Source organism: Mytilus galloprovincialis, chromosome 6, assembly GCF_965363235.1.
Source record: "Mytilus galloprovincialis chromosome 6, xbMytGall1.hap1.1, whole genome shotgun sequence".
NCBI lineage: Eukaryota > Metazoa > Mollusca > Bivalvia > Mytilida > Mytilidae > Mytilus > Mytilus galloprovincialis.
In genome coordinates, this window is record NC_134843.1 from 63,211,449 (window position 1) to 63,224,095 (window position 12,647).

At 30.9% G+C, this 12,647-nt stretch overlaps 1 protein-coding gene across 7 annotated transcripts in view; it reads right to left on the minus strand.

Annotated features, from left to right (window-relative positions):
- Positions 1 to 12,647, minus strand: part of LOC143080077 (uncharacterized) — an 84,054-nt gene that overhangs the window by 23,172 nt on the left and 48,235 nt on the right. For 6 of the 7 annotated variants that reach the window (XM_076255742.1, XM_076255746.1, XM_076255744.1 and 3 more), the window contains 2 exons: positions 5,897 to 5,984; positions 1,190 to 1,373 (listed from right to left, as the gene is read on the minus strand). In XM_076255742.1, coding sequence (XP_076111857.1) covers positions 1,190 to 1,373; positions 5,897 to 5,984 — 272 coding nt within the window. Of the gene's footprint in view, positions 1 to 1,189; positions 1,374 to 5,896; positions 5,985 to 6,094; positions 6,794 to 12,647 lie in introns of those variants that run through there. The other variant, XM_076255741.1, reaches the window with a different exon arrangement.

The following is a 12,647-nucleotide window of genomic DNA, read 5'->3' on the forward strand; positions in this document are numbered from 1 at the left end:
TCTGTCCTACATCTTGACCTTGCATGAGTTATTTTTTCTAGGGCATTTTTTCTTTTAACATCTGATGGATTTTAATAAAACTTCACACCAATCTAGTGTTTGCTGCAGTAGCAGGTGTTGTCATTAGAAATCTTTAACAGAAGGATTAGGTGATTTCTATATATATCCCCAACAATTCATTTGTATGAGTACAAATAAGTCATTCAATAACAATTCATTAATATATGCCAAATAAATTCTATTTTTGTGCACCAAACCTATCAATTGCACCTGGCATACATTCTAAATCCATTAAATTTCCATTATCTTACAACAATAGGGACCATTTCTACATCTGTATTTTCCTTAAACTCTTACAACATGGATATATGCACAATACCTGCATGTGACTTTACCATATAAGATTGATTTGCACATTACCTGCATCAATCACTGTATATAAATGTCACAAGTTTTAATCAAAGTAAGATGTTATTACGCAATATTAAGCATAAATGTTCTTTTAAAAGAACAAAATGTGTTGTGACTGTCAATTAGGTATTTAATCACCGAAAGTTTAAGAGAATTATTTCTGAAACACCACAAGGTTATGGTAATTATGTAGAGCTTTAGTGGAAGTATGTTTGCATATTGTATTCCTTTTGGGGCATCAATAAGAATTTATCCTAAAATATATATGGCAGAATGATGCATCCCAACTCAGGTGTTCAAGGTCAGTGAAGGTTAAAAAAGCAAAGAGTTTAAAATTGATATGTTCAGTTTCTCTGCCAAGTATTTAGAAATGCACCTGAGTTTGGTGTCAGAATAATGTGTGTTAGTAGGGTAGTGTGTCATCTTGCTGACTGTTACCTTAGCTTCAGTAGTTGTTGTTTGTTATTGTGGTTCAGAAGTGTTTCCTGTTTCTCGTTATTTTATATAGATTAGACCATTGGTTTTCCTGTTTGAATGGTTTTAAACTATTAATTTTTAGGGCCCTTTATAGCTTGCTTAGTGTGAGCTAAGGATCTGTGTTGAAGACCGTACTTTGACCTATAATGGTTTACTGGGTACTTTTATAAATTGTGACTTGGATGGAGAGTTGTCTCATTACCACATCTTCTTCAATCTAAGAACAGAAAATACCAAAATTGGAAAGAGTAGCAAAACCTTATTGTGAAGATTATAATGTCAAGTCAAACTACAATTTTACCTCTAATTTCCAAGTTTCTAATTCTATCCTCCATAAATTTGACGTCTCTCTGGTATTTCTCAATCTGATCTGATTTCTTTTTATTATCCTGGGACAGTTTTTCAAACAATTCCTGTGTCTTGATGAGTTTTTTTGTTGTATCACTTTGTCCCATGAGCATTTGATCGACTTTCTTTTGTAGTTTCTGAAGAAAAAAAGTAAAATACAATATATAACTAATTTGAATAACAAAATATGATTGCACATACATTATATTACTAAAAGAAATTCCATTCATGTGTAAGTTATTTATACAATTTCTGAAAGATTACTTTAATCAGGACTCCATAACAGTACTGTTTGGTTGATATGATAGAACTGCTTTCAAAACCTGCCAACTTTTCATAGTGCCATAATGGGGGTTATGTGTGCAAGATGGCTCTTTTAGTCCTAAAGTATCTTCTAGGGGGCAAAGCCTATAATAAGCAATTGAAAAATTATCTGTTTGTTTTAAAATTGTGACAAAATTGCTCATACAAAATTTCCATCTTGAAGCTTTCATGGGGGAAATCCCACCCAAGTACTGACTGTTGGCAGGTATGGCTTTCTTTTTTTAATTTATGTACATATTCACCAAGGGTTTTGAGAGGTCAATTTTGTTAGTTTCTAAATACTGCATGCTCTGAGGGTTAAGGCAGTAAATACTGTTTTTTTGTTTTGTTTTTGATGTGACCTGCCCTTGGATCCAACCCACAATTTTTCACAATTCACGCTTGCACACTACACATCACTGAGGCATTTCAAGATTTTTAAGGTATCTGAACTATAGCTGCATTAGCAAGTTTGTTCAAAACATAAACTATATACATAATATTGTAATCAATAAATAAGTGCTGTTTCTATAGCTTGTCTTATAGGGCTCAATTGGTCCACTCAGGTCATAATATCACTTCTATTACTATTACATCCATTTTAACAACAGTATTAATAAGAAAAAAAGGTGAGTATAGGGGAATGAAACGCTGCAATCCAATGACTAAAGTAGCCAACATTAACAGGGATTCATTAAACAATCTTCAATATTGATAGACATGCACATGTTTTATACAATATGTCAAGCTCTTAATTCTCCAGAGTATATTTGTATGTGAATAAATAAATCAGAAACAATTAAAGATATACATTCACCAACCAATAGGCCAGTTCCGGTATACGGTAGTTAGTTGAATTTGTCATGTGACTTCCAACATCATAAGACTAAAATGTAGGCATTGTCACTTTCAAAACACATGTTAAGCAAACATGTGAAAAAGGTTGATTTTATATAATTCCCAAATAATTGTAAAATAAAAATCAAAGAAGTTATGCACCCTCCCTGAAAAGGTAAGTTTTCATAAATTAATTCTTAACTACCCTGCAGATTGACGATTCTGAAAGCGCTTGACACTGTAATAGAGCAGGGATACAGGCACACCTTCTATCATGGTAAATAACATCATAAAGGTGTGCAAAATTGACAATATTTTCCGGTGAAAAACATGATCCGAGAAATGCCTATTGTCAAAATTAGTGAAATCAAACATAAAGTTAGCTGACATACAAACAGCTAAAGATGGTCTAACATTCTATTTAGCATGGTACTAGATAGATTTCTAAAATTAGCAATATGATAGACAGACTTTTAAAGAGAAGATGAAAAATTCAGTAACATTTCAGTAGTTCAATTGTTTCAATAAACTAAACAGATCAGGTGAACATTAATTGTCATAGATATCTGTAGAATCAAAATCAAGGGGTTAGATGTCGACAAGCTAATAAGAATACTTGGGCAACAAGCCCCCCACAATATATAGCTGTCCAAACACAACAGTAAGATGTCAAACAGCTAATTACAATACTCTAACAACAAGCTCCCCCACAATATAGGCTATTATAGCTTACCAAACATTGATAAGATAATATATAGACTTTAAAAATATTTTTAATCTTTCTCAGTAGGGGCCAATTGGATTTTAAAGTACATCTCGTAAACTACTAGAAAAAAAAATTAATTTCATATAAATCCTGTCAGACACTCCAGTGTCTTAACATTTAATTAAACTGAGCTCTCCATGACAAACTTCAGGATGAAATTGCATGTCAAAAAATAATAAATTTCTTTTGAAAGTATTAAGTGTTTCATTTTGGAAGAGATATCTTAAGTAATGCTCGTTAGAAAATTGTTTGGAAATTTGTGATATGATTGTGCAAGTTATTTGTCTTGCAGCCATGGTTAAATTCGTTTTGATCACTCTTTTAGATAATATAAATTTCAAAAACACTGAAGGTGAAATTTATTCAATTAACATTGAACTTTTCAATATACAAAAAGATATCATATGTCAGTTTGTAATAATACTCTTTTTTGGTGACCCTTGAATATCCTGGATCAATTTCCCTTTAAAAGTTTAAAGTATTTTGTCCTCAAACTTTTTAAAATGTTTGACATTATAGGTTTTGTACTTAATTGTTTAAATTTTAAAAAATCTATACAAATATTCGTTTAATCCATTTTTGTAAAGCTTTTTAATTTGAAATAAAAAAAAGAACTCACACTTTTTCCATTTGAATAAATCAAAATAGTGATATTTACAAATAATCAAAGGCACAAAATCTTTGAATACCAAACTCAATTTGATCTCCACAAATTCAATTTTAATTTGAGTGTTATAAATGTTACCTAAACAAACATTTTTATCACCTCTCCTTTTCAATACAAAGACATTTTTTACTTATTTATAGGAGATATTTAAACATTTAATCTATGTCGACAATAAATTTTATTACAATTTTTTTTCTTTTTAATTCTCACTTTTCCCCCAATCATTACAACTTAAATGCAACCATAAATCTTAATTACATTGAAATATAAGTTATTGAATCAAATAAGATATTGAAATTTTAACATCCTGGTGAGGCAAGAGCTATCCCTAACTAATATATATAGTTATAGAACAATCTATTGAATATGAATAAAACTAGATGTCAAGTTTTATTAAAAGTAGGAAATGCCAAAACACATAATTTACAGAGCCTGTTAATGCTTCAAAAAAAACTTGACTGTATTCAGGCCTTTATGGACCTTTGTAAGAGGTAGAATAAAATGTTAATAGTGGCACACTAATCATAAAGTAAAAATGTAAAATCACAAAAATACTGAACTCTGGGAAAAAGTCGGAAAGTCCCTAATCAAATGGCAAAATTAAAGGCTTAAACACGTCAAATAAATGGATAACAACTGAAAGTTATCCCCTATAGGATTCAGTTGAATGAGCTTAGATACTGTAACTGAAAAAAATTTATCATTAAAAGATGAAATTCAGGTAGAAGGAAGGTTATAATAATACATGAATTTAATCAAATATTAATTAAAAAAGAACAAATACAATTGACTTATTAAAGTAACTAATAACTGAAGAACCCTATGTCGATTTGAAAAATACGTGAGGGTTTCTTGAGTGTCTCGCCTACTTTTGCTGTAAGTCGTAGGCTCAACAAAAATGGTGAAAAAATTATTAAAAATTTTCCTCGAGATAATGTCTTTTAATTGTAAGAAGCTTCTGTCCAAGTTTGGTAAAGTGGAAGAAAAAGTAAGTTGATTTATAAGTAATATGCGGAAAAACAGGAAATACATTTTTACAAAATTTACTTTTCACTATCTTATGATCATAAACAAGCTTCAGTCCAAAGTTTGGTAGAAATCCAGTATAGTTTAAGAAAGTTATTAAAATTTAAAAAACTTTAAAAACAGAGTGAATATTGTAGGAATCCGCAAACGACGATGCCAACATGGGAATGTAGGATTGCTATGTCTTGCTATAAGTATGTGACATAAGTCGCAGGACTTGACAAAAAGTACCTGATAATAGTGCAAAACAATTTAATAAAGGCCAACTGACAACCAAACAGTAACTTCAGACTATCTATATACCTATCATGGATTGTTTTGCTCTCCTACATTCAGAGATGAGAGGATATATGTAAAAGTACATGTATAAGCTGGTTAAAGCTGCAGCAACCATTGGTTAACATGCATAGTTCTACTTAAGGAGGATGTGATGCTGGGAAGTTGCCTCCTTTAATATCTTATATTTGCCATGGTAATGTGAATGAATATGAACGTTGTTTTGTATAGATTTGTACTAGATCACTCTCAAATATGCTCTTATTCCTACATTTTGTTGGCTGAGTGGAGAACATTCAAATACCAACGAAGTCTAAACTTTGTCCTGCTAAGCAAAGCTAATGTGATTGCTCCTAATTATTTTTTTAGAAATAACAAAATGCCTTTAGGTTTGAATTTTGTTGAAATTTCTTAAACATTATAAAAAAAAAAAAAAAAAAAAAAAAAAGAGAGGTATTATTGCCAATGAGACCCCTAGAGTTAAAATTATTGTAGTATCAGTAATTAATATATCATGGTACAGCCTTCAACAATGAGAACAACACATACCTTATAGTCAGCTATAAAAGACCCTGACATGAAAAAGTAGGAAACAATTTAAACAAGAGAAACTAACAACCTAGCTGACTTAAAATAAAACAATTTACAACACATGTACCAAAAAATCATTTATGACAGACATGAACCAACAACAACCACTTAACTAATTGGGACATACACATAAAGAAACAATGAAAATTTTAGACTTAAACATTACTATCCACATCTTTTTATTTCTTAATTACCTCATTTTCGCTTTTTTGGACATCATATTTTGCTTTGAACCCTTCAAGTTCTTCTACTTTTAACTTCAGTTCATTCTTCTCTCTTTCCCTGTAGAAGAAATTAATACAATAGATATGACATACAGGTTCATTACAATATATATTAAGCATACATTAAGTTTACAAGTTTTAAAAAAAAAATACATTAAATATAATTACCTAGTTTTTAAATCCATTTTTAAACTTAAATTAGCAGTACTGCTACCCCTCCTCATGATATGATCATTGGCCAATTTAAAAACAGAATTACGCTTTTGATTAGACACATGATTTTTGTCCGGAGAAACAGCACTGCTATCATCAAGTGGATCGGTGGATAGTGAGGACTCAACAGAAGGACTGCGCAATCTAGGACTACTAAAACTATCCCTACTCTCCGATTCTATATCCTGTGACTCGTCTTTGTTTTCGTGTACCAAACGTTCATTTTCCATCATGTAGCGTACTTAAAACTTATCTTTTTTTTTTTATCAATCCTACTTTTTAAATTCAAATAACGAATTTTCCAGTTGAATATATAAATCCTATATCTATTTATTCAACATCATTCAAATCGTTGTAGGCTTTACATTATATGTAATTCAAACACCATCCATCATGTTAAATGTAAAATTAATAATTCAGGGATGATACAAAGAAACAGAACATTTTGTATCCTAATCTATTGCTCTCAAAACGACATATCACTTCAAAATCTCAATACTGTTCATATCAGCTTGCACTCAACGGGACAAGGTGATAGAAATATTCATAATAAATCTAACAAATGCAACGTTCCTTTAGTTTCTGATTATGGTATCCAGATAATAAGATCGGAAATCGTATATAAAAGTTTAAGAACGATTTCACCAATAAACTTATTGTGTACACTCCTAACATGAACTCGTAAATAATATGTTAAAAACTTAATGACGAAATTAGCAACAGTGAAATCAACGAAATGAATGACTGCTTATGAATTGCTTTCTATTATTTATTGTCACTTTTCCTTTTGAGATAGCGATCAGTCTCGGAATTTTTTTGCATGAAATTTTTATTTATTCAGAAGCGTAGGTAAATGGGTTGAGTACAAATTTGTAACCCTAATGACAATGTTAAGTGTTATAAATCAATGCACCAAACATTTTCAAATAATTCTAAATGGAAAAGGGATCAAAGAGTTAAATTCTAAAATGATAAATGAGGTGGTTATGAGATCTAGAAATTATAATATAATTTCACTATTGTTAATGTTAACTGTCAAACACGTTAATTAATAACATGTAATTAGTTCGTTAAAATAGAACAGAATGCTAACTATATGTTAGCCATTGATGAATGAAATTTGTTTTCAGAAATAAATCGGCACAATCAAAACATTGTGTAAAATCCATTAACTAATTTCAACCTACATTTAAAAGGCTATAAAAACTTTAAATTTTCTGTAATACTGACAATTAAACTAAATAAGTCTCTCAAAATGACCAAATGATGTAAATAAAATTGTTAAATGGACGAGTTTCAATGTCCCCTTTAAAAGGTCGCACATATTTACTTTCCAAGGGCAATAACTCTGTTTTTTTGTTATTTTTTAAACCTTTTAGAAATATCTTGGAAAAATGTAGGCTTGTGAGAGAGCACTTCATCAAATATAATTTGCAATACAATAAAAAAATAAAAGGGCATATAACTCTTTTAAATAATTAAATTGGGCATTGATCGTTTTGAAAGAATTTAAGACATTTAAAGGTGCAAGTGGACTATAATAAAATGCAAGCAAGAATGAAAGATAATGGATAAATGTAAAAAAGAAATCTTATACGTGTTCATATAAAATATTATATAATGTCAAAAAGTGCTCACTGCAAATTTGAGATGAAGAATATCAATAAATGTGCTGTTCCTTTGCTTTAGGTTTCCTCAATAGTGCCTAATGAACATAAGCACAAAGCAGTACATGTGCTCACCAATTTATTACCCAAAATTGTCACATCTGTTTAAAATCAATAACATCTAAATGCTATATGAAAAGTAGGTTAGAAAGATAACAGAGAAACTGAAGAAAGTCAGGGGTCAAATTTACTAAAAAATGGTTTAAATAGTACAATAATGTAAAATATGTTCCCGTTGTTGGATTTTCTACCCAAGATTTGTATTTGAATTTCTCAAAGATCTGTTTTAAAAAATAAAGCAAAATCATTCCAGTGGAACAAAATTTAACTTATTGTTATAGTTGTACATGTACCAGCTGCTTTCAACATCTAACAATTATATAAATAGCATCTCATTAAATTCAATTTGGACAAAGCTATAACAACTGTAAAACATGGTTGGCAGATGTTAGTCCGAGATTACTCCAACTTCCGACGGCTGTTGGCCCCAGCTTGTCTGGCAAAACAGCCGTCGGACGCCACAGCCCCAGTTTGTCTAGCAAAACATCCGTCAGAGTAATCTCGGACTAGGCAGATGTGTGGTTTTGCTTGTGAGTTCCTGAGTAGCTTATTTACTCTAGATCTACACTTTGGTTCAAAACACCAATAATTATTAAAATGAAAACAGAATTTTTGTGCAACATTGTAATTATAGTATGATAACTATGTCAAAAATTCTAAGTATAGTCAAATACTTGAAAAAAATTCAATTTATATATAACTGTTAGATAATTAAATAGTAGTAAGAAAATGAGTTAATTTGAAAACTTGTCAATAATATTCATAATTACACAGTTTTATTTCATATCAAAAGAAATAATTATCTTCTTTTTACACAGTCCTTTCAGAATACCCTTGGTGTCATATATTGAAACATATTTATTGATCTTGAGATTACCCATAATCAAGTTCAAAACTGAAAATAGATCAAGGATTTTCTAAAGTAAACATATTTCAGACAAGTAGCTGATAATCGCTTAGAATTTACAAAAAAAATCTAGTCCTAAGTTTTAAAAGTCAAATCAGCAATTAAACTATATCAAACATTTGGTCACTTTGCAATGAAAAATATTATAACGTTTTGATCAAGGCTTGTAAATATTGTTTTTAAGTATTACTTCAATTAACACAATATAATATCAGATTAAAAAGACCAAAACCGCATATAATAAAAAGAAATTAGGCATATAATGGTATGATCCATATCTATATTATATATGGATTTTGAAACTGAAACTTCACTTCAAAGACTTTGGTTGGTTATCATGTAAATCATTTGAATCCACTTTACTTGTACAGGGGCGGATCCAGCCATTTTAAAAAGGGGGGTTCCCAACCCAGGACAAAGGGGGGGTTCCAACTACCCTATTCAAATGCGTTGATTGCCAAAAAAAGGGGGGTTCCAACCCCAGGACCCCCTCCCCCTGGATCCGCCAATGTTGTACACTATGAGTGTCTAGTTTGGGGAACAATGGGGGTCTTTCATTTCTATATTTTTTAATTTTTTAAGCAGTATTTCTGTATTCTTTATATTTTAGCATCAAATTGTTCTCTATTCTTTATTTTTTGGTCTATTTTTCTTTATTCTTTGTTTTTTTTCTGCTATATTTGTGGCTATTCTTTATTTTATTTTTTTGCTCTGTTTTTCTCTACTGTGGATACATTATCATTTGTGGATACCAATATTTGTTAATTTTGTGAGAACAGGTTAACTACGAAATTAAATGTTTGATGAAGAACAAATTTTATATAGACTTGTATGTTAAGACTTCAGCAAAACCTCAAAAACAAATATCCACAAAAAGTACAAGTTTTCATAAATCCAGAAAATTAGTACCCACGAAAAATGCATGAATCCACAGTATATATATTTTTTTGTCCTTTATTCTGTACTCTATGCACATCCAGAACCTTATGTGATGGGGGACGGGGGGTCTGTTATTCTGTAAACATTTAATTTTCACCCCCTTTTCTCTAGTCTTCAAAAAATTAACCCCTTTTTCTCTAATCTTCAAAAAATTAGACTACGCATTTCTCTAATCTTCATTTTTTTGTCCGTTATTCTCTAATCTTCATTTTTAAAGGGCATTATTCTTTAATCATTTAACTTCTTGTATGATTGGGTTACAAATGGTAAGTCAGCCAGTATGACACCTGGTCAGAACTTCACTTGGGTATGGATTTTGGTTTATTCTTAAATTCTTTATTGATAAATCAAGATATTATTAAGAATTCAAGGTTCCAACTTCCTCAGATTTTGAAGGGTAGTAATGTCCTTTATGATTAGGCATCAAACTGTGATTAGAATGGGTCTCAAATATTTATCATTACCATTATTTTTGGAATAAATTAAAGTGAATTGTCAAAATCAGTCCATTTTTTCATCATATAAAAGAAAGTGCACATTATATCGTCATGCACCGAAAATACCATAAACATCATTTGGCAATTTTTTTTACCAGTATTATGTCATGAAAGTACCCCCATTACCACCCTTATATTAAGTTGACCATAGTTGAACATTTTTTTTAGGTTCCTTTTAGTCATTACTAACTTTTCAGCGAAGTTACAAATCCTTGACTTCCAAATGCTTGGGTTTGAGCCTACTAAATATAATAAAGGTAACCCAAAACAGCACTAATAATACAATTGCACATAGTTCATATAAACTGTTTTTTCATTAAGCGTGTGCCATGCAAACAAAGCAAAAACACTTCTCAGCTGATGCAGTTACCTTTAAGTAGCTTAAATATATATTTAATATAAGACATGAGTTCCACCACTATGAAACCTGACTATCAGCTTATTATTTTTTTCCACATGTACTCAAAGAGTTGAAGATTATTTCATATTCATATTTTCATACCAAATAAGCATGTGTTTCATTGTAAAAACAATCTAATCTTACTGGTTCACTTATAGTTTCAATAGGCACACGTACTGTCAATGTGGTGAGTTAAAATTGAAATTCTATACTGTCCTTGACATTTTTAAAATGTTTTTCAGTATTTCAGCTTGGAAAAAATAAGACTAAGTGCAATAAACAGATAAGCTTTTGTTAAATTTAGAAAAAAAGTCAAGCACAGATTGACACAAGATCGTAATAAAGTTATAAGACTACTCTTATCTTTGACAGAAGTTAAAAGACGAGGAAGTAAATCACATTAAAATTCACTATTCAAACACAGTTACAGTATACTGTTATCTTACCAAAGCTCACTGAAAAAAATAATATATATTATAAATCTTGAATTTATTAGCAATGTTAACGTCCACTTTTTTGTAAAATTCATACATAACGAAAAAACATTCTTTCATTTTTTTACATGTATAAATAAGGCCGTTAGTTTTCTCGTTTGAATTGTTTTACATTGTCTTATCGGGGCCTTTTATAGCTGACTATGCGGTATGGGCTTTGCTCATTGTTGAAGGCCATACGGTGACCTATAGTTGTTAATGTCTGTGTCATTTTGGTCTTTTGTGGATAGTTGTCTCATTGGCAATCATACCACATCTTCTTTTTTATATTAAGTCAAAAAAATCTCATCAAAGATACCAGGCTTATAGTTTAGTATTTTAAGTGGACGTTTCGTCCCCGAGGGTATCACCAGCCCAGTAGTCAACACTTCGGTGTTGACATGAATATCAATAATGTGGTCATTTGTTTTTATAAATTTCCTGTTAATAAAAGTTTAATTTTTTCGAAAAACTAAGGATTTTCTTATTCCAGGCATAGATTTCCTTAGCGGTATTTGGCACAACTTTTTGGAATTTTGGATCCTCAATGCTCTTCAACTTTGTAATTGTTTGGCTTTATAAATATTTTGATATGAGCGTCACTGATGAGTCTTATGTAGACGAAACGCGCGTCTGGCGTACTAAATTATAATCCTGGTACCTTTGATAACTATTTACACCACTGGGTCGATGCCACTGCTGGTGGACGTTTCGTCCCCGAGGGTATCACCAGCCCAGTAGTCAACACTTCGGTGTTGACATGAATATCAATAATGTGGTCATTTGTTTTTATAAATTTCCTGTTAATAAAAGTTTAATTTTTTCGAAAAACTAAGGATTTTCTTATTCCAGGCATAGATTTCCTTAGCGGTATTTGGCACAACTTTTTGGAATTTTGGATCCTCAATGCTCTTCAACTTTGTAATTGTTTGGCTTTATAAATATTTTGATATGAGCGTCACTGATGAGTCTTATGTAGACGAAACGCGCGTCTGGCGTACTAAATTATAATCCTGGTACCTTTGATAACTAATTAGATGCACTGTAGCACATTTTGTGCACATATTTAGACTCCATCATTGTCATTGAAATCAAAATAAGTTAAAGGCCAAATCTTTAAAAAAAAAAGAAAAAAAGGAGGAGACGTTTGGGTCAATATCTAACAAAATTTATTCCTGACATTTAACTGTTACATTTCTCAGTTTAGCATAAAAAAATTGAGAATGCAAATGAGGAATGTGTCAAAGAAATGACAACCTGACCAAACATCAGAACACAGCCAATGGGTCTTCATTACACAGCATGAAAATTGTGCACCCTGAGGCATGCTTCAGTTGGCCCCTAAACAAAAATGTGAACTCTACATAAGGTGTTGCTGTAAACTCTTAGCTAATAGATACTATACGTTTTCACTTTCTTATGATGATTATGAAAATGATGACAATAAATGATGGTCAAAAATCAACCTTGACAACCAGGATCAATAAGCTGAATGGACAGTGAAAGAGATGACGATGTTCATGATCTTGGTGAAAATGGCATAGTACACAGGCCCGTAGCCAGGA